The sequence below is a fragment of the Neopelma chrysocephalum genome, unplaced genomic scaffold (assembly GCF_003984885.1).
Source record: "Neopelma chrysocephalum unplaced genomic scaffold, ASM398488v2 Primary Assembly neopelma1_138, whole genome shotgun sequence".
Taxonomy (NCBI): Eukaryota; Metazoa; Chordata; class Aves; order Passeriformes; family Pipridae; genus Neopelma; species Neopelma chrysocephalum.
The window spans coordinates 2,195,425-2,221,387 of record NW_020897800.1 but is presented as its reverse complement, the minus strand read 5'-3'; the positions used below and the strand labels follow the sequence as shown (position 1 = coordinate 2,221,387).

Below are 25,963 nucleotides of genomic sequence, written 5' to 3'. Positions count from 1 at the left end.
GATCCTCATCCTGGCTGTGGAAAATGGGCTTCCCAGAGCTGCCTGCACAGGGGTGCCCTGCTGCACAGCCACGTGTGTGTGCAGGATTGGAACACCAGTGCATTTGCATGTGTGTGTGTGCATGTATTTATGAACATTTGCTTTTCTGGGTGCAGCAGAGCATGTCCATCCCCTGTGCATGTTTGTACATAGACATTTGTGTGTGTGTGTGTGCAGGGGACGTTCACCTACTTCTGCACTGGCTTCAGCACAAGGAGAGAGAGATGTTAAAGCATCTCTTCTCCTCATGGACCTTCAGAATAAAGCTGGGAGAGCAGGGAGAGGCTGTGCCAACCCTGGCCTTGGATGTGCTACAGGCTGGGGGGAAGGAAATGCTGGCAGGGGCTGATCACACACCCCCCCTGTTTGCTTGGCTTGCAGCAGGGACTTATTTACACACCAGCAGTGATCTCGTCCCAGCAAGGTCACTGCAAACAGCCCCTGGGCTGGCTGGAACCCTCTGCCATGCAGCAGCAGGGCTTTGCTGAGGCTCAGAGCACACAGGGAAAGCCCTTTCCGGGAAGTCCTAAATCCCAAGCCTGAAGCAGGTGCTCCCAAAGCCTCTCCACTGGGCAGGCAGCTTTAAGTGGGAGGATGTATGGCCTGGGGGGGCTGCAGAGGAACAAGCCTGGGGGGGTGTCTGTCTGATGCTAATCTTCTGGAGTGTCTGCTGCTGCATCCTGTCTGGTGGCATCTGTGCCAGCGGGAGCAGGGCTTGATTGACAAGTGATAGGTGACCTGACAGAGAGATTAGAACCTAAGACACGTTTGGCATCTGGCCTGGAAGCCGTCACACTCTGAAATGCCAGTGGCAGCTGCTGAACTTCTGGATTAGTTGCCAGTGGTTTTTCCACCCCCCGACCTCCTCCTCTCCCTCCGTCTGCGCGAGGAACCCCTGGAAGGGAGAGGAAGGGCAGGATCCCTTGGAGCTGGAGGTGGGCATGCAGAGGTGCAAAGGGGAAGGCAAAAGGGCAGCAGTGCTACGGGCTTCTCAAATTCCAGGCTGAGGCAGGTCCAGAGGTATCTCCTTATCTTCACTCGTGTACACAGCACGGGGGCAAAGTCCCGGGATAATTTGGCGTGGACTCTTCCGGGCAGGGGAAGTTTGCCATCAGCAATCTGCCTCTTAAAAACAACACCCACATAGTCATTCTTGTGTTTGCTGAGGCCAGCTGGGAACTGGAGAGCCCCACGAATCCATTGGAATTCAGGTTCCTGCTCCTCCCCAGAGCTGCTGCTCACCTTGGCTTCCCGTTGTGGCGGGTGTTTGGTTTTGCAAGGTAGAAGGAAATCCAGAGCCTTCCTCTGGAAGAGCTTCGTGCAAGGAGCAGCTTGGGCTGACACATGTCCAGAAGGTGAATTCTCATGGAGTTTGACATTTTCCCCAGTGCCCATGGCTGCAGGGAGAACTTTGGCTGGTGCTGAGTTTTTCCTTGGTCTTTACGATTGAAGGCAAAAGGATGGAAATGTTCCTTCAAGAAGAAACGTGTCCACAGGAAGTAGAATCTTTTAAAATATCCAAGCAGTGTGATGAGCAGAAGGGCTTTTGAAAGCTGGTTTCCCGTGGATCTGCATATCACAGAAGAATTACTTGGTGTCTAAAAATATAATTTTTCTGATCTGGGCCCATCCTGCCCTTTGGGAGCAGCCTCTTGTCCCTTCTGGGTTCTCTGATGTCTAATGAGGTTTAGCTCCCACCTCTACCAAGGATCCCTTTCCACCTCTCACCAAGAGCTTTATGAGAGGCCTAATTTTGGTTCATTCTCCTTCTGTCAGATAGCACTGAAATCGGCCAGCAGGTTCAAAAGGCATTAGATGAGGGATTGATGGGCAGGTGGGATGATTTTGCATGCACCTCATTTTTACTGGAAGCCAGCCACGAGAAGAGAGACGTGATTTTTAAAAAGTCTTATTTTCGAGGCCGCTCCGGCACTGGGGAGGGTTTGTCCCTGCAGTGGCTGCTCTGCTGTGCCCGGGGGTGCTGCAGGGGGAGGGCAGGAGGTGCCTGGGGCCGGGGATGGAGGGATCAAAGAGAACCTGTGGGCTCGGCCGGGTGCCAGAGCAGAGCCCAGCGTGACCCCCCGGCGTTCCCAGCTGCTGTCCCAGAGGTCCAGCTCCTGGCACGGGGACAGGAAGCTGGGCTGAATGCAACAGCTGGCAGAGCCGGGCACGGGCAGATAGTGTTGCTGCTTTAATTCCTATTCATACAGCACTCCCTCTTTTTATGAGGGCTGGGGGTGGCGGGAGGGGGGGGAGGCTTTTTATGCCGGCATTAAAGCCTGGCTTGTTCCCCCTCCCTCTGCTCTGCTGTCTCCTGTTTCTCCAGGCCGCTTTTCACAGTGGCTTTAATTCTCTCCAGACTCTTCCTAATGGATTTTTCACATGGGGGCCCCCAATCACGCTCAGGCATCGCACCAGTTTCCAGAAATTTCACGCCCCCCCCTTGGACACAAAAAGAGGGTTCCTTTTCCCACACTTTGCCCCCTCTCTCCCCCCAGGCTGCAGCGCTGCTCTCTTTGCACCCCAGGCACGAAACCCAGTGGGCAGAGGGGCGAGTCCCCCTTTGTGGGGGCTGGAGCAGGGGCTGCATGTGAAGAGGTGCCCACTGTGAGCCAGAGCTGTCCCAGTCATTAATTAACCCGGGAGCTGGATGGGGACACCCCGGCAGGGACCCAGGCACAGCTGACACGCTGCTCCCCGCTCACCACCTGCCTTGGCACCGAGGCACCTTGTTGCAAGGCAGAGGCACAGCCCTTCCCGGGGAATGCTGCTCCCTTCCCAGGGAACGCTCCTCCCTTCCCGGCTCATCCCTCAGCCCGGAGGCCACGGTGAGGGTCGCCGGCAGTGCCCACCCTGCTGCGGAGCCAGCGCCGGTCTGTGCCGCCATCCAGTGGCAGTGCCGGGCTCTGGAGTGGCCAGGACCCCTCCTCCCTGGACCACTGGCCCCTCGGTTCTGCCCGTCCCCCCGCCCCGGGGTCGCCCACCTTCCCCATGGCACCCCCAGAGCGTGTCCGGTCCGGAGGGATGCGCTGGGAGCAAACTGTGCCTAAGGAAGGGATGATTTCGGCTGCTGGCTTGTGATCTTCCCCGTCCTTCCTCTCCCTTCTCTTTCCACAGTTTGGGTTTGTTTTCTCTGGCATGGGAACTGGGCCACAGCGAGGAGGATGGGGATGGGACGGGAGCAGAAAATAGTTCCTTCCCCGAGCGACGTGTGAAAGCCAACACGGCGGCTCGTGCTCGTGCTCCTGCTCGTGTCCACGGCGTTGGCAGTGCCAGGGGGGTGGCACGTGGGCGGGTGCTGTCTCAGGGGTGGGCAGCACAAAGGGCAGGAAAAAATAAATATCTGTAAGAAAGGTAGAAAAACATCCCTTCCCCCTTCTCGCTTCGCGCGTCCAACCTGGACTGTTAATGAGGCTTTTGAGGGAAAAGTGGGCCAAGCTCCTTCAGGAATCGGGCACAGACTGCCCCTCTCAGATCTGTGTTCCAGAGTAGGGAGGCAGAGGGAACAGTGTGGATTTTAGGGACACTGCACACCATGTCTGGGTCTTCTCAGGGTGGATTTTGGGGCCCGTGGTCCCACGCACAAAATCAGCCTTGCTGGAGGGAACAGCGGGGCGGGAAGAGGCTTCAGATCGGAGCTGTGGGAAAATAAAACACAGAGCCCCTGGGGACTGAGCTGCTTGCTGGTCTTTCCCTGCTCCCACTCAGCCTCCAGGTGGTCCCTGCTTTGTGCACAGTTTTGGGAATCGGGCACCACGGGGGTGCAGAGGCTGTGAGGGCAAGGAGCAGCCCTGGGAAGTGGCTTGGGCAGGGGGAGAAGGAACAGTGTGGTTGAGGCCGAGCCCTCAGCAGCCAAGACTATGAGGGGATGGACGTGACTTTTCCTGCTGTCCCTGCAGAGATGGTTTTGCATTAACCAGCTGGCTGTGACAAGCCTTCTGTTGATGCAACATGTGGTTTTGGCTTTCCAGAACCCAGCCCCAGCTCCCTGTGCTGAAAGACATGCCCTTGCTGCCGCTCCAAAGGCTGTCTTTGGAAAAATGCTGGCTCCTGCCTGCACAGCATCTTGCTCCTCGTTCTGGCTGCAGCAGGGACCCCCCCATCTGCCTGTCCCCAGCCCACTCTGCCCAGTGGGCTGCTCTCTGTGTGGGTTCAGCCTCATGAGGCTTTGCTCGAGGCAAGGCAGCACTGCAGAGACCAAGATGCTGTTGCCGGGTTGGCGTCTCAAGAAAGGCAGGAATAAATCAGCTTTCAGGCACAAAAAAAAAGCCCCATTTATGGATCAGGCCAGCCATTGCTCAAATTCAGTACCCTTGTCCAAAGTCTGCAGCTGTTTCAGGAACTGCCTCTGTTGGGGGGAAGCTCTTTTCTCCCCTCTTGCCCAGCTGCTGGGCTAAGCTGTGCTGCAGAACCCCACTCCCTGCCAGCAGGGACGTGCAGAGGGGTAGGAGGCAGACACTGCCTCATATCCCTTTGGAATCTGCTCCTTTGAGCCCCTCCTTCCCCATCTCCCCATCCTGGCTGCTCTCTGGGAGGGCACGTTGAGATTGCTGCTCGCCCTGCCCCTCTCCTTGGCTGCTGGGGTAAAAACTGAGGGCCAGGAGGCTCTGGAGCAGCACCAAAGGTTGGCAGCTCAGAGCAGGGCTGGCAGAGAGGCCTTGGGGTGGGAAGAGCAGTGGGAGAGGTCTGAGCCTGGTGTGCAAGGGCAAGGCTGCCACGGGGCATTAACCAGGCGCCTGCTGTCTAAATTCAGAGGCAGGTGAAGGGCTGAACAACCATGTGGTGCTTAATGCCTCGTGGACACGGGTGTTCAACAGGCACTGTGTGAAAGCTGAGTTTGGCCAGGGGCTGTAACTGTGCCCAGGGAGCATCAGGAAGTTGATTCAAGTCCTGGATCAAACTTTATCTGTGCCAAAGTGTAGGTGTTGAACTGCATGAAAGGGAAGAGAGCTGCTTTCTCATCTATTTTTCTCTTTCTCTTTTGAGTTATTATTTTTTTTTAAATGGGTCAGGGTAACAGTAGGAACGAGATTAGCATGAGCAGTGGCACTGGGCTGACCGTGGAAGAAAAAGAAGCAGTGGGAGGTCTGTGTCCCTGTGCTGCAGAGAACAGTCACCAGGGTCAGCACATGGGGTCAGGAGCCAGCAGGACTCTGAGCAGGACTCTGAGCAGCCACACAGCACTTGTGGGTGTGTGGGTGGGAGATCACAAGGTGCTGGTGCCTCCTGCTCTGGACTAAACTGGTTGTGGTCCGGGCTGGGATGCCAGGAGGGGGGTGCAAAGCTGGCATCGGGTCCAGCGTGGCACCTCCGGGAGCGGTTGTGGCATCTCTGTGCCCACCTCTGGACTGGGGTGTGGGTGTAGCTCCCCGTCAGGAGCACTCTGGGGGCTGCCAGTGCGCCCTGGGCAACCGGAACTGGAAAAATGTCACCCGGTAAAGCGGAAAGCGTCCGGACTCAAGACACACTGGGCTGGTGGGATCTGAGCACGTCCGGAGAGACCAGGTGGGGTGGGGAGGGACAGACACGCTGCTCCCAGCCCACGGGGCTCCTGCATGAGGCTTGGCCAGCTTGGCACAGCACGCTGCGCTCCCCTCGCTAAGGCAGAGCTGACCCCCGTCAGGACGCCCCTCTTCCCTTTTCCCTAGTTTTTCCCTTCCCTGTTCCTTACCCTCATCTTCCCACCCCCCTCACCCCCCCTCCCCTCCCTGAAACTGGCAATGAAAAGCATGGAGGGAGGGGCCGCGTTTCCGCATGGTTTGACACTGTTCCCCCTTCCATCTGTCTTTTCCTACCCAGAATTCCCCTACACCCCGTCTCCAATCGATGATCACAAATCCATGGTGCAGCCGAACATCCCCACACCGGTGATTGGGGGCATAGTGGGCGGCGTCTCGCTGGTCCTGCTGGTGGCCGTGGTGCTCTTTGTGGTACTCCGGCGCCGGCGTCACACCTTCAAGGGTGACTACAGCACAAAGAAGCACGTGTACGGCAACGGCTACAGCAAGGCCGGCATCCCACAGCACCACCCCCCCATGGCCCAGAACCTGCAGTACCCCGACGACTCGGACGACGAGAAGAAGCCGGGCCCGTTGGGCGGCAGCACCTACGAGGATGAGGATGAGGAGGCGGGCGGCGAGCGCAAGCTGGGCGGCCCCAAGGTGTACGAGGAGGACGCCAAGAGGCCTTACTTCACCGTAGACGAGGGGGAGGCCCACCCCGAGCCCTACGACGAAAGGACACTCGGCTTCCAGTACGACCCCGAGCAGCTCGACATGGCCGAGAACATGGTGTCGCAGAACGACGGGTCTTTTATTTCCAAAAAGGAGTGGTACGTGTAGCCTGGCACGGCACTGCTGCACCAACACACACACTCATACACACCACACACACACAGACACACACACACGAGTGATGCCCTCCTGCTGCCCTGCACCCCTCGGAGCTTGCACACCCGCGCTCCCCCCCTGCACACACACACACACACAGACACACGCTCACCCCCCCCAGCCAGCCCCCAGCACAGACTTTTGGACACTTCCAGCACTGGCAAGGAAGGGCTGGGGCAGGGAAAGGAGGGCAGCTTTGCTTACAGATCGGTTTTTTTTTTTGGGAGGGGGGGAAGGCATTAATGGGAGGCGGGAGGTTGGGTAATTATTTTCTCTCTCTCTCGGTTTTTCGGTTTTTCGTTTTTTCGTTGTTTTTTTTTTTTTTTTTTTGGCTTTTTAATTCCTCGACGACTTTTCGTCCCCTTCTGTGGTGTTTGTATTGGTCGGTGGCTTAGGTGTTACTCTTTGCTTTAACGACTGTTGCCCAGCCTGTATATTTACACTCTGTTTTGTGTCTTCATGTCTCAGAGTGCCCTTCGGCCCCACTTCCCTCCCTGAGGGTTCCTCCTCCCGCTCCCACACCCCTGAAACACTGGAATTTGTTTGTATGTTGTCTTGTTTGTTTGTTTTTAACCTTGGGAGGCAGGGGCTGTCCGTAGGACAGATGCCAGGAAACTTTATGGCAATGGAAACATAGGTGCCATTTTATCAGGTGAATGGATTTGGTTTTTCCCCCTCATTGCTTGGTTTTTTTCTTCAGTGGGGTCTGGGTGACATTCCCATTGCCTGCTGCACACCTGGAGAGATCCACACCCAGTTTTTAATGACTCAATAAAAGGAAAATGAGGAGAAAGGGGGGAAAAAAAGCCCTAGACCAAACCCCAGGTGCATGGGCTGATAGCAGAGCAGGGAAACAAAACTGCCATTTTCCCTCCACAATTTATTATTTCCTGGCTTTTCATTTTCTGTCTTTGTCTGAGTGTTCTTTTAAAAGAAAGAAGAGGAGTATTTATTGCTGACATTTTTCCCCCTGTGATGGCTCAGAGAAATGCTGGCTCTTTTTGTTCTTGTTGCTGTTTGTTGTTGTCAGTACCAGCCACAGAGAAGTTCACTGGGGGCACAAATCAGGCACACACCGACTGGGGAAGGGACCAACCGAGACCACTTTGCTTCCACACACTCACTGCCTTCAGCTCTGCACACCCTGGCAGGGCAGGATCAGCCCCTGGCTTTGGTTATACCACTAAGACTTAATTGTCATGTGTTTACACTTTTTTTTTTTTATTATTCTGGTCAGAGCATGGGGGTGCTTCTTCTTTCTCTCTCCCTCTCTCTTTCTCTCTCTCTCTTAGCAACAACCTCAGCCTTGGCTGTACCACATAGTTGGCATTGATTGCCACTTCTTCAATATCACATCCCTCTTCTAAGCACAGGCTTGGTAGACAGGGTAGGAGTGATTGAGCCTGGGGTATTGATCTCGTCCTCCTTCCCTTGAGCCACTGTGTTGTGATGGGGAGGTTTGGATTGCTGCTATCTCTGCTCTGTGGATAAATGGGATTCCAGACTTCAGGGCCCTCTTGTCTCACACCGACCGTCTCCAAAATTAGATTCACTGGGTTGGGGCTTATTTTTCTTCTTGTGGGTTAATTTTATTTTTTTTTTTTAATTTGATGTATAAATAAATCTTTTGTTTGAAAAGAAATCCCCAGTTTTCTGAGCTGTATTATCATGCACATCTAAAAATAGCAGGACTAATTCTCCTCCTGCCTTACCCGCTGGGTTTTGTTCCATAGCATCCAGTGGTTTATCCTGCTACAAAAGGGAGGGTGGAGAGGCAGACCCACACAGATGAGTCAAGGTCAGATCTCTGATCCAAGCAGCTTCCAGTGCTCCCCTTCACCACGTGGTGCTTGGCCCAGGCCACATGAAGCTCAGCCTGAGCCATCCACAGTTTGTCCCTTGCTCTGATTGCGTTAGTGGGGAAGGGGAGTGGGAAATCCAATTGTTGGGCTGCAATCTTCCTGCTGTTCCTGCCAGCCCCTCAGGCTTCCTGGCTTCTGGCAGAACAGCCACATGCCACAGGAAGGCTGCTTTATGTCCTCTGGAAGGCAGGGCAGACAGAGATTCCCTTGAGGTCTCTCAGGCTGAAGCTTAAAAAATGAGGCTAAAACCTTCCTGGGTCCATCCACTGCCCCCTGGAGCACCCTGATAGCAAGAAACTCCCCCAATAAAGGAAATAAAATCTCTTAACATATCTCTGATGACTAGTAGGGGCTGGTGGTTAGGAGTGGGAATGGCTTCCCTCCAGTGCCTTGGGATAGCAGCATCCACAGGGCTTTAATTCCCCCAAGGAATCTGTAATCTGGAGCAGGGCAGGGCAGCACAGCTGAGGGTTGTACCCCAGCCACAGCTCACCCCAGTGCACCATGGGATGTGCTGCAGAGCCTGGAATTCCCAGCAAAGCTCTTCTCTCAAGTGAATAATCCTTTAGGTCTGAATTTCACAACCAGGCTCTGAACAGGATTGTGACAATGTCCCCAACACCAAACTCTGGGTGGTCCATCAGCAGAGTGCAGTCAGTGGCACAGACCCTCCTCTGCAGATTTCCCCCAGCACAGACACACTCTGTGAGGGGATGGGTTGGGAAGAAAACAAAGATTTTATGAAGATTTTATGCAATCTGCAGGGTGCAGCAGCGATTCTTCATGTTCTTCATTAGTCACAGGCAGGGGCCACTGCTCTGAGCTGGCAAATTCCCATTGCACTGACCCCACAGGGAAGCTGTGCCCTAAAGAGCAGAGGCACAAAGCCTGGCAGGCAGAGCAGAAGGGCCTGGGAGAGAACAGGACAGTGTGGATGTTCCCAGGTTAAGGTCTGGCTTTCAGGAATCGTGAACAGGGAGTCCTGAGCAATCTGCTCTGGGGAGTTATTCCTTTGCATTTGGAGGTGTCATTTTTTGGGATGGCTTATTTGCTGCCTATTCACACACTGTCCACATAGTTCACTGAATGGGGCTCAAAAATCCCAGGGAAAGGAAGGGAGATGGTGGAGCAATGTGGGATTTCCAAGCTCGTTCCCTTCCTGCTGCAGCACATTTTCTTCCTCCCCAACTGTGCACCAGCACAAATGTAGGACTTAGCTCAGCCACTTACCTCATCACAGTGGTTCAGAAAAGGGGTCAAATGATTGTTTTTCATCCAGAACCTGAACAAGCTTGCATTGCCTGGCCCAGCAGTGAGGTGCCCTGCAAGTTCAAGGTTCAGGAGTGTGTTCCTCTCATCCTTGGGCCCTCCAGCATTGCTCCCTTGGTGCAGTTATCCCTGCAGCCACGGAGAAGTGCCACCTCTGTGCTGTGATTTGCTTCCTACTGTCCCCTGCAAGGTCAGCTAAATGGCCAAGAGACTCTTGGGGTGGCAATTAGCCAAGTGATTAGCCATTAATCCATAAAAAAAGGCAGAAGGAAAAAGAAGTGTGGGGGTGGAAAATCAGATTGATGTTCCATCTGAGATCTGTTTTGGTCCTGTAATAGCATCACTGTCTTCTCTGGGCTAAATTGCTCTGAGGGAGCCCTTGAAGGTAATTAGATCAGGTTTTCCAGCATCATCAGGAAGAAGGTGGTACCTGTCTCTACCTGAATGCAGGGGGGAGCTGCCAGATTGAACAACACGAGCTTCCTGGGGGGTTCTGCAGGGCAGGGAAGGTGCTGGAGGCCCTGCAGTGCTCACCTTGCAGGGACAACCTGCCTGCTAGCCCTGGGGGTCTCCTGGTGCCTGGGCTGTGAGGGGGTCAGAGGGGCAGCCTGTTCTCTCCTCAGGGGACGGGGTCACTTGTCCCTTTGTGCCCCAGTTTCTGGCAGTGGGCAGATTGTGTCAGGCTGGGGTTTCACAGCTCCCAGGCTGGGTGACCCCTCTGGGACCCTCAGGTGAAAAATCCTCACCTTCTCCACCCCCCTTCATCAGAGGTGCTAAGGAGGTGTAAAAGGTCCCCGTGGGACCTGGGAAAAGAGCAAGTGGAAGCTTCCAGTTGGGAGAGGGAAGCTGTGCCCGTGCTCTCAGTGCCCAGCCCTGTGCTGGCTGCCTCTCCTCCCCGGTGCTCGGGAGCTGCTGCTCTCCAGGAACTGTCCCATTTCGCACCAGTCCCGCACTGGTGTGTCCCATTAGTGGTACCTGGGCTGGCTTTTGTGCCTGGGAAATGCCTTCACCCTGCCCTGGGCTGGGTGTCAGTGCCTCGGAGCCGTGGCCGGCTGCCCCATCCTTTGGAAGGGATCGTTTTTGGGATCCCCGAGCTGGGCTCTTGCCAGTGAAAAGACATATCAACGTGGTGCTTTTTCCCTTCCCAAGCCCTGATCCTGGGTGGCAGCGTGGGGCAAAGCCTGGGGGACCTCAGGACTGAGCTGGGTGCGTGGGGAAGCTGAGCAGGCTGAGGGGGAGCTCAGGCTGAGCCCTGTGGGTGTCGTGACCCAAATCACAGGTGAATTTGGGCTGATCCCCCAGTTTCTTCCCTGTGTGTCTTCAGGGAGCTGTACAAGCAAACCCATCTGTGTCACAACCCAAAATGAGCCCGTGGTTTATGTACAAAGACACCCCAGCTGTTTTCCTGCTGGGGCTTATCTCTAGGATTATTCATTGCAATTCACCCTGGTGATGTTATTTTCCCTTATTTAATTACCAGGGTTTTTTTCCCCTGTTAAGTTATTTTCATTCAACCAGGAGGGGAAAAAAAAATAAATTAAAGAAAGAAACAACCTGAGGATTTCTTCATGAAATAAATCAACAAACTGAAGTGGTTACACCAAATTGATTGCAAAGACATGAGGGACAAAGGGAGCCATTTTCCTGATGTCGAGTCAAAAAGAAACAACAACTGTTCAGCAGAAATCACAGAGGGTTAGAGAGAGAGAGAGAGAGATTCCAAAGATTGATCTTCAAGCAATTAGAGAAGGGAATGTGATTAGAACAGGGGCTGCTGCTCTGCTTTGCTGTTTTCCTTTTCCATGCACGAGCACACACACACACACACACGCATGCACACGGATTTTTGGGAGTTTTGGGCACCAATCCTTAGGTGGAGGGGAAATCCCCCCTGCCCAGCTCCGTGAGGGAGTCAGATGTGTCATTCCTGCAGGCTCAGAGGTTTCCCACTGTGGAAAGGAGGGTATCCCAGACCCAGTTTGTTCTGGGAGGGGAAGCAGTGAGACGAGTTGGAGCCTTTTGCCAGCAGGTTAAAATCCACTTTCCCATTTTTCCGAGTTCACAACCTCTGCTGTCGTAGCACTGAAGTTCTGGGTCTGCCCAGGCTGTGGGCAGTGGACCCTGATGGGGAGAGGGGGCACTGCCAGCCTGGTGTGCACTGATGCCTGTTCTTTATTCACCCCCTTTGCTACCCCCTGGTATCTGCTGAGCTGTGCCAGCAGCTGGAGCTGCACGCTGGGAGAGGCAGGGGAAGGATGGGAAGCTCTCAGGTCCCACCATCACTCCCAAAACTCACCAACCCCTCCCCAGGGGCCACGGGGGTAGGGGGAACCAAGGGGACCTGGCAGAGGGGGGTGAAGGGGGGATTCAGCCCACCAGCAAGGGAAGGAAACCCAAGCCTTAGAGAGCAGGGTGAGTTTGGGTCTCAAAACTTTGTGTTTTGGACCAGTGTGACTTTCCATATGCAGTTTACCTGGGGGTGAATGTAAGGAGCATATGGGGTCAGATCCTCCACTGGCAGAAGCTGGTACTGGTGGAGGGACTCATGCTGAGGATCTGGATTTTCTTTTCTTTTGCCTTTATTTTTTTTTTTTAAAAAAAAACAACCATGATTCCTTAGCTCCAGTGATTTTATCTCTCTTTTTCTTCATCCTCTTGCTGTAATTATCATTGTGGAATAAAGACTGCAGACAGACAAACAACCCCAACCCCACTCTTTTTTTTTTTTTTGTAATCTGTGTTGTAAGTGCTTTTGTACAAAATAAAAAATAAAAATAATAATAATGTAATGGACTTTTATGATTTTTGTTTGTTTGTTCGTTGTAATTTTTTTTTTTGGTCCAGTTTTCCATCCTTTGTAATTCGTTCGTTTGGAGTCCTGGAGGGGTGGGGGGGGAGGCATTTTCATGGTTATAATTTGTGTGGGTGGGGTGTTGCATCACCCTTCCTTTTACTTGTATAAAAACCAATAGTGGCTCAGCTGTGGAAAAAAAAAATGTACTTTTTTATAAATAAAGAATTTTAAAAGAAACAAAAAAAAAAAGAGACGTTCTCCTCATTTTTGGTGCATCTGGGACTGCGTCGTTGGGCACCCCGTGACTGGGAGCTGGAAGGAGAGTCACAGCAGTACCTGTTTTCCAATGGCCTAGGCTGGAAATATCCCAGGATATGCAGTGTTTTGGAATGGGAGGTGAAGGCTGAAGGCTCAGTGGGCTGGAGGAGGAGGGCAGGGAATGACTGGCTTTGCCACTGACATATTGTATGGAATTCTTGGGCAGCAGATTGGAGACAGGCAAAAGGAGGTGGGAGCCTCGTTGGTGTAAACAGTGAAATCTCTTGGCTGGTGCCAAAAGTTTACCTGAGCTAAAAAAAAATGAGCTAGAAAAACAAAGAGAAGAAAAGAATCCATTAAAGGTGTTAAAGATGAGGACACTGCCTGTAGCTGAGGAAGTTCTGAAGTTGCTGTTGGCTGTGACAGATGGGACAGGCTATTGGAAAAATGTCAATACACACTTGCTTTCCTTATATTTTCTCCAGGCACGTGGAATTAGCTGTGGTCAGGGCAGGATACAGGGCTAGGCCAGCCTTTACTGTGACACAGGAGGGTGTTCCTATAGTGCAACACTTGCCTGCCATGGAAATGGGGCATCAAACCCCTCTAAAATGGGGCATCAAACCCCTCTAAATGCTGTAGGGGTGCTGAGGGTCTGCTGGGAGGGGAGATCAGGCATCTCTGCGTCTCCATCACTCATCTCTGCACGGGCAAGAACAGTTTGCCTTTCTCCTTTCCTCCCCAGCTTCCTGGCTGTGAAGAGATGCTACAAAGGAAGCCTTGTTCCCAAAGATCAAGGCCAGACTTTTGCAAGGGAGGGAGAAACGAGGAGAGCAGGAGATCAGAGGGAGCGTGTGTGCTGTCCCTGCACTGATCCCAACAGGCACTTCTCCATGGCTCTGGCCTGGAGAGCAGAATATTCCCTGGAAAGGGATTTTTGCACCCAACTTCAGCTCGTGGGTGATGTGCTGGAGATCTGAACCAGATCTGATCCATCACAGAGAGAAAGAGAGAAAGGCACCGACCCGAATTTGAACTTGAGCTGGTCTCCATGAGCTGGATGGAGAGGGAAGTGTTCAGGATCAGGCTGGGAAGGAGTGGGTTGGTGCAGATTGTTCATTCCCTGTCAGCAGGAGTGCAGGCTGTGCCAGAGCAGCAGGAGGCTGATTCCAGGCTGGTGATCAGTGCCCCGTGTGCTGCCTGGCAGGAGGAGGGTGATCTATGCCCTGTGTGCTGCTGCCTGGCAGGAGGCTCCTCCAAACCCTGCGCTGCTGTTGGAGCCAGTTCTCAGTCCTGCTGCTGAGAAAGGAGTGTGCTGGGCACCTCCCTTTGGGTGGGGTGAAACAGAGCCTTGGGAATGCTTTCCTCAGGGTGCAACGGGAGGGAAAGGTAGGGACACTCCTGTTGTGAGGCTTCAACCTGTCCAAGGGAATTGTGACTGCTGTTTGGGCTGTATCTATCTGTCCACATATTCTACCCCTCTCATTTTCCCATCTGCCAGCTCACCTTAGCCAGGCAAAGTGTTGGGAAGTGCAGCTTTGCTTCAGCTCAGCCTTTCAGGGCGACCACAGCAGCGATGCTGAGGGGCACCATCCCACAGACCCAGATCCCAGCAGCTGGCTCAGCCACTCCAGCCAAGTTTGGGGGTGGGAGAGAAACCAAAGGAGCACTGGGGAGCCGGGTCTAAGATGGGAAGAAGGATAAGAGGGGCTGTCTTTGCCCGTGGCCCTGCTGGGATGAGCCCTTGGGAAATACTGCACTGATTTCCCAGGCTGTGTCTTAGAGTTGAGCGATGATGGATAAAACCCATTGCACGGGGCCTCTTCTCAGCAGCTCAGGTTGCAGAGGGCTGAACACAGCAGGAACAGAGTCCCATGCAGTGCCCCCAAGTATTGTGTTTCTCTGGAACAAACCAGAAACACGTTGGGGTGGGGGGGATGCCAGCAGTGCATGCGGCCCGTGGAGAAATGGCAGCATGGCTTGGATCCCTTCTCCAAGCCACATCTCTGCAGGCGAGCACTGCTGGCCCCAAAAGTGACTTCAGAGCCCTGAGGATCAGCTGAGAGTCAGGGGAGGAGCTGGAACAGGGCAGGAGGAGATGAACCAGGGGTTTGTGTTTGCTGTGTGCCCAGTGCTGAGCGTGGTTCAGCAGCAGAGGGTCCAGACCAGAGTGAACATGTGGGGATTTCCCTCCCTGGAGCTGGGAGATGTAAGCAGAGTTCAGGGCTGGAATGTCTGTGGTGGAGGTACAGAGCCAGGTCCCCATCTGGTGCAAGCACATCCAACTTTTCTGACTACAATGGAGTTATTATTTCTGCCCATTCAGATGAATGTGGCCTGAGAAGGATTTGTGGGGAGTGAGAGTGAGATAAAGCCCAGTGTAATCAGGGGATTTCCAGGTAACTTGCCCAATATCCCTGGGCACAGACACCTGGGATTAGTGCCTTGCATGACAGGCAAACCAGATGGATGTCCCAGGGATCCACATGCATGGCAGACTCAGAACTGGAAGTGCCAGAGCCGAAGGGCTCCAGCAGACAGAGGAAATTCAGTGTAATTGGGAGATGTTAAACCAGGCTGGCTGTGAAGGGGTGGGGGCTCAGGGGCACTGGAAACAGGTCAGTTCAGAAATAGATGACCTTCAATCCCAAATTCCTTGTGAGGTGAGAGGCAAGCCCTGCTCGAGTTCAAGTCAGAGCACACAAGGTCACACACCCCATTAAATCTCCTCGAGCTACCGCTGGATAAATTGGACTGAGAAAAACTTCCAGTGCTGGTGAATTACTTGCAGCAAAATATGTTTGATTAGGGTTGGGTTTTTTTCTTTTTTCTCGTGGTTTCAAATTATTTGCAATCTTGGGTTTGATTTGTATGAACATATTTGTTAGAGGAAATTGCTTTATGCAAATGTATTCCAGCTGGGGGACCTGTGACACCGAGAAGTGCTGTTGAGCCTCAGATGCCCTCGGTGCTGGGGGCTGGTTCACTCCTCCTCCTCCTCCTCCTCCTCCTCCTCCAAACAAGGCATTTCACAGCCTCCCCAGACGTGTCTGGATGCAGGCTGGCTCTTAGATAGTGTTTGCAGAACAAGGATCAGCCTGTAAAAAAAAAAAAAAATTAAAAATGGATGCGTGTTGCACTGCTGAAATTTTACATACTGGCGAGCAGCAATCCAAGAGCCAGGCATGGCCATGCTTACATTTTCACCTGAAATGTAGGTTAAAAATGTTGTATCACCCTCCAGGGGCTGAATTATTGAAAGGCAGTGATTTATGGATACCTGCCATCGGAGCTGCTCACTCACCCTCAGCAGCTGAGGTGAGCGTGGCCTCGTCTGACTAAGCCCAGCTCAAGGTGAGTTAGGGACGCTCCCTCCCCTGCAGATTTCACAACTGCTGGCCCAAACCCATGTCCTGGCAGGAAACAGGCAGGGGGTTTGTGTCTGAAGGGTTTGGAGTTTGGGGAAGAAAATGGTTTAATGCAAAGAGGCACTAAATGCACCCCAGGAAACGCCGTCCTGGGGTTTGCCAGGGAGCTCCGGGGGTGAACAGGGATCAGATCTTTAGGGATCAGAGGGATCCCTTTGAGGAGCTGTGAGAGGAGGAGGTTTCTCCTCTTCATCAGTCCCTTTCCTACCCTCACACCTGAGTCCCAGCTGCACTTGGGGCTTTGCAAAGCCAACCCTTCCCTCCCTGTGCCTGCCCATGAGCCACCCCGCGGAGAGAGGCTGCAGGAATGTTTCCATCTCTCCCCTATCCCTCTGTTCCTCCCAAACTCCTGCCAGCAGCCTGTTTACCTCTCAGTTTGGAAAAGAAAACTGCCAGCTCCACACCTGTCAGGCTGAACTGATTGCCTGTGGCTTGGAGGAAGGGAGGGATGGAGGGGGGGACATCCCATCCCTGTGGCTTTGCTCGCATTCCCCACCTCCCACCCTCATCCCACTTTCCTGCTGGAGCTCCCAGCCCTTCCTTACAATACTAATGGACTGATGGCAGCTCTGTCCAGCCAAGGGGCTGATCCCACCACGGAACACTCATCCCAAGGCCCAATAATCCCCCCAGTGTGCAGAAGAGGGGCACCCCGTGCAGCTGCTGCCAGCTGTTGGGATGAATGCTGCAGCTGTCTGGAGTGATGAATGGATGCCAGAGTGGGAATGCCAAGCCGGAATGGCTCGAGTAAACACTCCAGGAATGATGGCATGGGGGGGCTTTGTAACAGGGAGGAATCACAATTAAATAGAAATTAGTTATTTAAATGGTCACTTCCTGGGGTTTTCGTTGACGTCCGATTAACTTAACTTTTAATTTGCATAAGCAATAAATGTTTAATTATGTTATTAATATATTTGACTTGAGGAGCTTATGGGGTTTTATAATTGGCATTTAACTAGATAGTTCCAGCATATTAACTGGTGTTTTATGGCTCCACGTGAGGTTTCCCAATTATAGCTGACCTAAAATTTTGCTTGGAGGACCTGCCTTGAAAGTGTTACCTGAGCAACAGAACAGGGGGAGATGAGGAGGAGGATGTGTGGAGCCGGGCCCTGACTGGAGGGATGTGCACAGGCAGCTCTGCACCCTCCACAGAGCCTTTGGGACCCCTCTCCCCTCCCAGGATGCTCTTCCCTCAAGTCCCACCATCCTCCCTGTGTCAGAGAGGGGTCACCTCCCCTCTGAGCCTAAAGGGCTGACACCCAGCAGGGGATTAGGGAGGGGATAGAGAGATTTAGAGCTGGGGAAGGCTTGTCCTGGCTTCCAGTGTGACCTTGGGACTGATCAGCTCTGGCAGCCTCTGGGACTCTCCGTTCAACTCCCTCTTGACAACTCCTGAGACCTGTCAGTCAGCCATTCTAAATCTATTTTCTATCCCATCTCTACACTTATTTGATGAGATGACTGGTTTAGTAGGCAAAAAATGACATTGTGTTTGACTGACAAGACCCATTTCCCATGAACCTTGCAGACTGGCATTGATTATGTTCCCTCCTTTTAATTCTTTATTAACTGGAGCCTGTGTTTGCTTTCTCTTTGCTGCCAGGAAATCACCCTGTAGGATTCAAGTCTTTCTCTGTGTCCTCTTCCATTCTGCTAGAATTTAACCTTCTAGAACTGAACTATTTTAACAAATAGTAAAAACCAACAGCTCTGAGTTAGGAGTCTTGTCATCTAAGTCTTTCAACCTCTCTGTTTGCTCACAGCAAGTGGAGTATCCAAGGAGATGGTGTCCAGCAAGCTCCTCACTCTTGTCATCCTCAAACATGAGGAAATTGTTTTGTCATCTCAGAAGCCACAAACAAATGTGTGTTGGTCTCCAGAGACGGATCATGAATAGTTATTCAAACCTTCTGCCTTTTCTGAATCATTACAGGCCTCTTGACCATACCCATCTGCTGAAGTGCCTCTGGAGCACTGCAGGGATTTTGTTTATTCCTGTTGTGTTCCCCGGGGTGAGCCTGGCTTTTGTATCAATAGCCTGTGTCCTTCACAGCTTCTGTGTCCTACTGACTGATGGCTCTCTTTCCAGCTTTTCCATTTGATCCATACTGGAGCTGGGGGAAGCTCCCTGTGTGCAGGCTGACAAACACCCTGCTGGGTGAGGTTACATGGCTAAACACTGGGGGTTACATCCTTTAGGAAGTCAGGAGGGAAGGTGTGTTAGAAGCCTTTCAGTGCCATGAAGGGGAGGGAGAAATCAGGAAAAGGGTCAGGAATGTGAAGTCTGAGTTGCCTTTGCATCGTGTCCCTCTCCTGGAGATCAGGGGCAGCCAGGGATTTTCTGCACCTCCTCAGTCAGGGCAGGCACAGGGACAGTCCTGGCTTGGGAGAAGCAGATGTGACCCTCAGCACTGCTGGTCAGGAAGGGGGGTGTGAGGGGCAACAGCACCAGGAGCATCCAACAGCTTCCTTCTCACACATCTGGCAGCTCCCTCCCTGATCCAGGAGGCTGAAGTCATCCTTTTGGCCAGCCTGCAGCAGGTCTCAGGGGGGTTTGGGAAGCTGTGGGAGAGGAGAGAAGGGAAGGGGGGTGTGAAGAGGCACAGAGCCCTCCCTGCTGCTGCAGCTCCCAGGGGAGAGAGGAGAACTGCAGCCCTGCCCACCTTTCCCTCTTCAGGGCAGGTGACAGAGGGGCAGAGCAATTCCTCCTCACCCTGCCGGGCACATCCTGTGTTCCTGGGCATGGATGCAAACAGGAGGGGAGCTCATCCTTAGGAGACAGCCAGGACACTCTGCCCAGTGCTGTGAGCACCCCAAAGGCAGCAGGAGACAAACACAAGCCAGGGCACAGCCCAGGCAGAGTGAGATGTTCCCAGGAGAGCTGCTGGAGATTGTTGAGCAAATTAACTCTATTAACGCAAATGATGAGAGTCTGAGCTGTCTGAGTTCCTGTACCTTCTATCTGACAGAATTCATCTGGTGGCTGCTTGTAATAGCATGACCTTAATGGACTCATCAAGGGAGCAAGGCTGTATCTCTGGCTAAACATGGATTTGGGACCACACTGTGCTCTGGGCAGCTCCAGCAGCTGCTGAGATCAAGAGAGACACGCTCTGGTGTAACAGGGTTTGGGATCTGGCCCCTTCATCCCTCCAGGAGAGGCAATTTCAAGTGTCATCACCTCCTCCAAACTGTACAGCAGAAGAAATAAATTACTAAAGGGATTTGATTGTTCATTACTCTGCCGAGCTGCAAGGAAATGAAGCAGAACTAAAATTAAGGGCTGGGAGGCTGAGGAAATGTCAGATAACACTTCCCTTCTTCTCCAGGGCTCATCTTCTCCCCCAAAACCAGGCTGGGGCACTGTCCCTCCTGCTGCACTGAGCTGCAGGTTGCAGGAAGGCAGGGGGTGTCTGTGGGGTTGGCCAAGTGGGATGGAGAGAGGCCAGGTGAGGTTTGGGCTGGGTTTGTACAGGTGGGTCAGAGGCAACGAGGTCATGTTTGCCCCCTCTTTTGCTAGAGTGGCACAGAGAAGAAAAACCAGCCCAGTAAGAGGTGTCTTTAGTGGAGTTCCCACCTCAACAGCTCCTCTGCAGGAGCCTCCTCTCTGCTGGACCCCATGGGGTTAACACCCTGCTCCCACTGCTGCTTCCAAACCCCATCCTGGGTAGTGGCCACTGGAAGCACAGCAAGGGGAGGTCACCAGGGGCTAAAGCCACATTCCAGACATGCCTTTGCAGCCAGTAGCTACTTAAGCAGATGCTGTTTCACCAAGGATGGCTGTGGCTGCTGCTTCCTGCAGGAGGGGAGCGGGAGGAGGCTGGTCCCTGCCCTTGGTGAATGGCAAAGCAGTTGCCTTTGCTGGAATGTCTGTGAAATCTCCACTAATATCAAGCACATCCCTGTGTCCACTTCAAAGCAGGCGCCCCAGGGAGGGCTGGACCCGCACACCACACTGCCAGGCTCTCCCAAAACCTCATCAGAGACAGGCCAGTGGTTTGCACAGTCCCTGAGTGCCAGCTGGCACTGGAAAAATTACAGAGGAGAGCAGAGTGGTCAGGCATCTTCAGGGGATGTGGTGATTGGAACCCGGACAGTGGGATACCCACGCTGGGAACGACCCAGGGGATACCCAGCTCTGGTTTTCAGAGGAGAGGGATTAGAGAGGGGACATATCAGGTCACTCACAGAGGAGCTCAGCAGCTGTGAGGGATTCCCACTCCTGGGAGGGGAGAAAGGACAAGGCAGAGAGGTCAGAGGCATTTGTTTGTTGAACCACCCTCGGCTTTTGGCCCCATCAAACACACAATATAAGCAGGACCCTCCCAGCACCCCTTTGCTGCAGGGAGATGCAGCAGCCTCGTGTGGGAGGTGAGCACCCCATTTGGGGGGGCCCTGTGGCCCCAGCCTGTGCTCAGGGCAGGATTTCCAGGGAAAGGAGGCAGTGCCAGGATCGAAGCCATGCCTTGGCACTCGCCCGTGTGGTGGCTGATTGTGTAAGTGAGAGTTACATCAACAAACACCCTGACAGGGAGAAGCTGTGACAGGCTCTAAAAATTCCATCTGACTTATATCAGGGCACAGAGGCAGAAGAGAAGCTCTGCCTTCATTTTGGTGTTTAACCTTTAGCTGGCTGTGTTGCAAAATGTGGGATATGTCAGGATTGTTTTAAGTCAGGATGTTCCCTGGTGTAAAATCTTCGTATACTTTCAAGCCTAATCACCAAGAAAGGAGACCTAATCAGTGGAACAGGCAGCAGCCAGCATGCCTTAGTCAAGGACATCTGGGAACTAACAAGTTTTAAGGATATAGCAAATGAAGATGTTGTTGTGTGTCAGTAGAACAGAGGGCGGTGAGCATCCCTTACTCAAGGACCTCCTGGAACTATTAGGGAAGGAAGTATTAAATCAAGATGTTGATGTATGTCTATGTATACATTGCCAACTTGGCAAAAGACCCAAGGTCCGTGTGTCCTACAGCTGAACTATGCTCATTATTACACTAAAAAATATTAATGTATCTTTTATGTAATTATAATACTAAAAAAGACCCTGCCCAGGTAAAGATCATGCATAGAAGTTAGGTGGGGTTATGTAAGTTGTATGGAAATGACTAACTAATCCTAACAGAGGGGCTGTACCTGTTACTAACTCTGAATTTCTGTGTGTAAATAGCTGCATGAAAAGTCCAATGGGTGTGCTGGGTTTGTGGGAAAGCACCCAGGCTTGGGCAACTCTGAAATAAATAATCAGTGTCCCTCTTGGGTGTGTAATTATCAGCTTGTTGCACACTGATTCCAGCTCCTGGGGTGGCACAAAACCAGAAGCAATCAGGTCCTGAGCAATGTCTGTAGCTGGAGGAGTCTCTGGGAGGCAGGGATAGGGAGATCTGCTCTGTCAGCTCTGCTCTTGGGATGCTTTTGTCCCCAAGTGAAGCCCAGACACTCCTCCTGCTCAGAAACCCCTGCCAGCCACCTTTGCTGACCAAATCACTCCTCCCCTCTGTGCTGAGGTCCAACTGCCTCTCTTTCTCTCACCACATGAGCAGCATTTGGTAGCAGAGCTGGGACTGGATCCTGGAGGGGGTTTAGTGGTGCTGCAACCCCCAGACCGACCATGGAATGTGGGTTTGTGTTGGCACAGGGCAGGATCACCTCGAGGGTTTGTGTTGGCACAGGGCAGGATCACCTCGAGGGTTTGTGTTGGCACAGGGCAGGGTCACCTCGCTGGGAAGAGCTTCCATGAGTGGTTCTTGCAGCCTGACCACCTCCAGAAGGATCTGAGCAAGGTCTGAGGGGGCTTAGGTGGGAGCAGAGCGAGGGGCTGTGCTCCCCTTCTGCTCTCCAGGCTGGGACCAAAGGGTGTGAATATTTTAGACCCAGGAAATGCTGCTGCTGAAGGGGCAGGAGGGCACTTCAGCCTCACACACCGAAGGTCCCATGGCTCAGCTTCTCCAGCAGTGTCCTTCCCTTCTTAATCCCTTTTATCCTCTGGATGCTTCGCTGTCCCTGGAAGGGATTCACTTGATGTACCCAGCTAAGGGAACTGCCACCAGAGAATCCTCTGCTCCCTCAGACTTCAGATCCCTTTCAAATCCCCAGGGTTGTTCATCCTCCCCTTTGGCCTATCAGTTCCACCAGCTCTGGCTCTCCTGGGAGCAGCATTCCATTAATTTAACCCTTTGCAAAGGCAGGGAATCACGAGGCTGGGGACCAGCTTGTGCCCGGGGGTGTGTGTGTGTTCTACTCAAATTAGCCAATCCTGCTCTTGCCTTTAAAACCAAACCGGGGATCTATTTGTTCTGCCAAGCTTTTCAGCTCGGTTTAATTTAGCTCTCTGTGAACTTGCCGTGGTGTCTCAGGCTCCCTGGAATGTGTCAGGTGGGGTGTATTATAAATATGCATCGTCTGAGCTCATTGTCTTGCTCAGCAGGAAGAAAAGAGTCCGGCAAGCGCTGACTCCTTGCAGTGGGTCAGGGTGACAATCCAGGGCAGGGACGGGCTTTCTTTGGGCTGGCATTGCTCTGGCACGGGGTGTTTTACACGTGCAGGCAGGGGAGCACCAAGGCAGCACTAACTCCAGCAGGGCTGGCTGCTGCAGGGGCTTCAGAGCTGCCAGCAGAGGGGAGAAGGATCACAATCCCTTCCCGTGGATTTGAAACGTGTCTGTGAGCAAGGCAGCACGTGGCTGAGTGCCATGGGATAGGTGGGGGTTTGCTCTGTGTGGGGAGGTGATAAATGGAAAGGGAACCCTGCTTTGGAACTGGTTATGGATGCAGGCAGGTCTTTGAGCGAAACGTTTATCAGAGGTGTTGTGTGTTGCTGTGCTGGTTTTCTGTGAAGCAGTGAGGGATCAGGTTGAATTTAGGAGGGGGCAAAGACAGGAGGAGCAAATTGGCTTCACTCAGAAGTATTGCCTTCACTGCAGTAAAACAGCCCAGAGACTGACCCAGCTTCCAGATTTACCTGGAGGCATCAGCATTTAGATGGGGCTCAGGCTCTCCTTGGGGCAGCTGAATTCATGGCAGACAGTCAGAATAGAGAAAAGCCAATCCCAGTGTGAGACCCAGTCCCCTCACCCAAATGAAGCCTTCCTGCCTGCCCAGACTCCTTCCCACAGACCTGCTCAGGCTGGATGTATACACTGTGCACACACTGCAGGGAGGGCAGAATTAGCTGTCTGATCCCAGCTTTACAGACAAAGTCGATCCCAGGCAGGCACAGACCCTTGCTGGGGATGGAACATATCCCTCCCTCAAGCCTTGATCCCAAAAACAGCCCGGCTGCTTCACGATGCAAATGTCCCAACCACACAAGCAGCTCTGAGGGAAGAGACCTCACTTCCAAAAGTGTGACAGACACAGTCTCTCCTTTCACAAATTCCTCCACATCCCTCCCTCCTTACCGAGAGCAAGTGAGTCATTTCCTCTGCTCTGCCATACCCTTGTCTGGATGTTTTCCAGTTGATCCATCTCTGCCTCGCTGCAAGTTGCCTTGGGGAGCATCTCTCTTGCTCTCCTGTAAGTTGGTTCTCCCCAGCCTTTGTTGTCCCTCAATTATTATTGACTGCTGCTCTGGGCAGCTGCACTGTGTCTCCCCTGGGCTCTGCTCCTGTGGAAGCCTCTGTCCCTTTGTCTCTCTGCTGTGCAACGCTCCCCTGGCTCTTGGCAGTGAATCACAGCCCTCACAGACAGAGCCATCAGCCCCGAGGCTGTTTGGACAAGGGGTTTGTCAGAGCCAGTGCCATTAAACTCAGCTCAGTTGTGTGCTGTGGCTGTGCCTGATGCATCCCGTCGGGATACACGTCCATGCCCATCCATTCCTCGCTTCTTTGGGAACAACTGGCAGCATTGGAATGCTGGGCGTGATTTAACTGAGCTCTGGGAGTGGTGAATTGCAGTATCAGCGCCTCACAAAATGCTTTAATTGATCCAGTTGGTACAAAGACCTTCATCTGTTAGCAGTTACTTGTGGAAAGCCAGACACACGCACCATCAGGTGACTGGCAAGGATGCTTTGCAGAGAGATAACCACTCTTCCTCCTTTCCTGTGTCTGCCTCCATCTCCAGAAGAGCCGTGGGAGAACAAAGTAAGGAACAAAACAGCTCTGAAAGAGACTGGGGGTGGGACGCCCTTCTTTTCTCCTTAATTGTAATACTGTGAATTAATTCAGTTTTCCAGCAGGAACGAGGAGTTTCCCAGCAGCCCTTAGACATCCAGATAAGGCTGAGCTGTTTGTTCAGCCCCTTTGGGTTCTCTCTGGTACCTGCCTCACTGCCAACTGCTTCACACCAACTTTTTTTTTTGGAGAGTTTTAAATTATTCGAGCGTGACACAGAGCATGGGGGTTTGCATTCTTAATTGGCAAAGCCTTTTCCCACTCCTGTCTGGAGGCCCCCGAGCTGTCCTGCCAATTTATTCTGATCCTGATTCACAAGCCTTGCAAACATCTTCCCAGGGCTGCCCCAAAGCCCTGTCAGTGTAACCGAATCCTCATCTGCCAGTTCTCATCATCTCCTGGGGCCTTTCCTGGTGTTCTCCTGTTTGACTTATAACACCCCTTCTTGCAGCCACCCTGCCCTCCAAAAAAAGCCCTGTTGGTGCCCTCCAAACCATCAGACACAGCTCTTCCCCAGGAAGGGGAGACTGAGGGATATAGATGAAAAATGGTTTAAAAAGGGGGAAAAAAATAGAGAGGAAAGAGCAAGCAGAAAGGAAGGTTTCTCTCTACTACTCATTTTCTTCTTCTATCCTCTGCACTTTTCTGCTCTCTCAGGACCTTCTTCTCTCATTTATCTTCCTTGTCCCCTGGTGTTTCCTGTTACTGTCAGCAATTATCCCTGGCACCTTTCACAGCTTCCAGCCTGGACTCCTGCAAAGCCACGACCAACCCTCTGCAGGGTGGGTGGCTCGGGCTGTCCTGCACACATGAGGGGCAGGGCTTGTTGTCCCGGGGCTGGGTCAGGGTTTGGGACCTGCCCCTGCAGTGTCACCCAGCCCTGGCTGAGGCAGCTGGGTGGGTCAGGATGTTCATACCCCAGTCCTGAGAGCCTGGCAAGAAGGAGGGACCCTGATAGACCCCAAATTTCTCCTTGTCCTCCTTCATTCTTTCACTCTCCTCGTCCCCTTACTGCCTTTACCCAGTGCCCCGTGTTTACCTCTCTCCCTCTTCTTCAAAATGATGGCTGTATTTGCCCCTCTCTAAATTCTCTCAGCCCCTTCTTGCTGTTACACAGGTCCCTGTCCAAGTTCCCGGAGACTCATTTAATTTATTTATTTCCCTCTTTCTCCTTCCACCCCCTTCCCCCGCGCACATAACACACACATTTACAGCGGCAGCAGGAGGCTGATGTTCTCTGCTCCATCCCGAGAGCCATTAGGGGCCAATTCATCTCGGGAATGTCCCAGCCAAAGGGACTGCGATATTCTTTACGGGGGCTTGGATTGCAACGTGTCAGCCCTGTGCCCGAGCAGGGCTGTGAGAGAGCTGTCTCACGGCAGAAATATTATTTTCGAGATAATGTGGCTCTTGGAGGAGGGAAGAGGGAGAAAAGTGGCTGCCACTGCTGAGGATTTCGGGGAGCAGCGAGTTCTGGTGACTGCAGCATCACACACGCGGCTCCGAGCTCTGAATTGAGGACCAGCGTGGGATGCTGCCCCGTGGGTGCTCCGGGGTGCCGTAGTTTGGCAAGAGAAAGACAGGTTTACATGGAAGAGGGTGGGGAATCGGTGTCAAAACAATTCCCAGGGTAAATTGCTCCCCGGCAGCGCTGTCCCAGCGTGGTGCCGGCAGCCCGAGCTGTTTGTACCGACACTGCCAACACTGCAGGGCTCTGCTCTGCAGCCTGGTATTGACCGGGGTGGAGGCGTTCCCTGGGAGATGTTTACACACCTCACCTCACTCCTGGATGGCAGCTGCA

The 25,963-nt window shown here is 52.9% G+C and overlaps 1 protein-coding gene across 3 annotated transcripts in view; it reads left to right on the top strand.

Moving 5' to 3' along the window:
- NECTIN1 (nectin cell adhesion molecule 1) overlaps positions 1-25,963 on the top strand; it is a 95,052-nt gene that overhangs the window by 49,266 nt on the left and 19,823 nt on the right. The window contains exon 6 of one of the 3 annotated variants that reach the window (XM_027699292.1): positions 5,839-12,148. The exons of the other annotated variants lie outside the window; for them this stretch is intronic. Within the exon in view, the coding sequence (XP_027555093.1) occupies positions 5,839-6,380 (542 nt within the window). The 3' untranslated portion in view covers positions 6,381-12,148. Of the gene's footprint in view, positions 1-5,838; positions 12,149-25,963 lie in introns of those variants that run through there. 3 annotated transcript variants of the gene reach the window in all.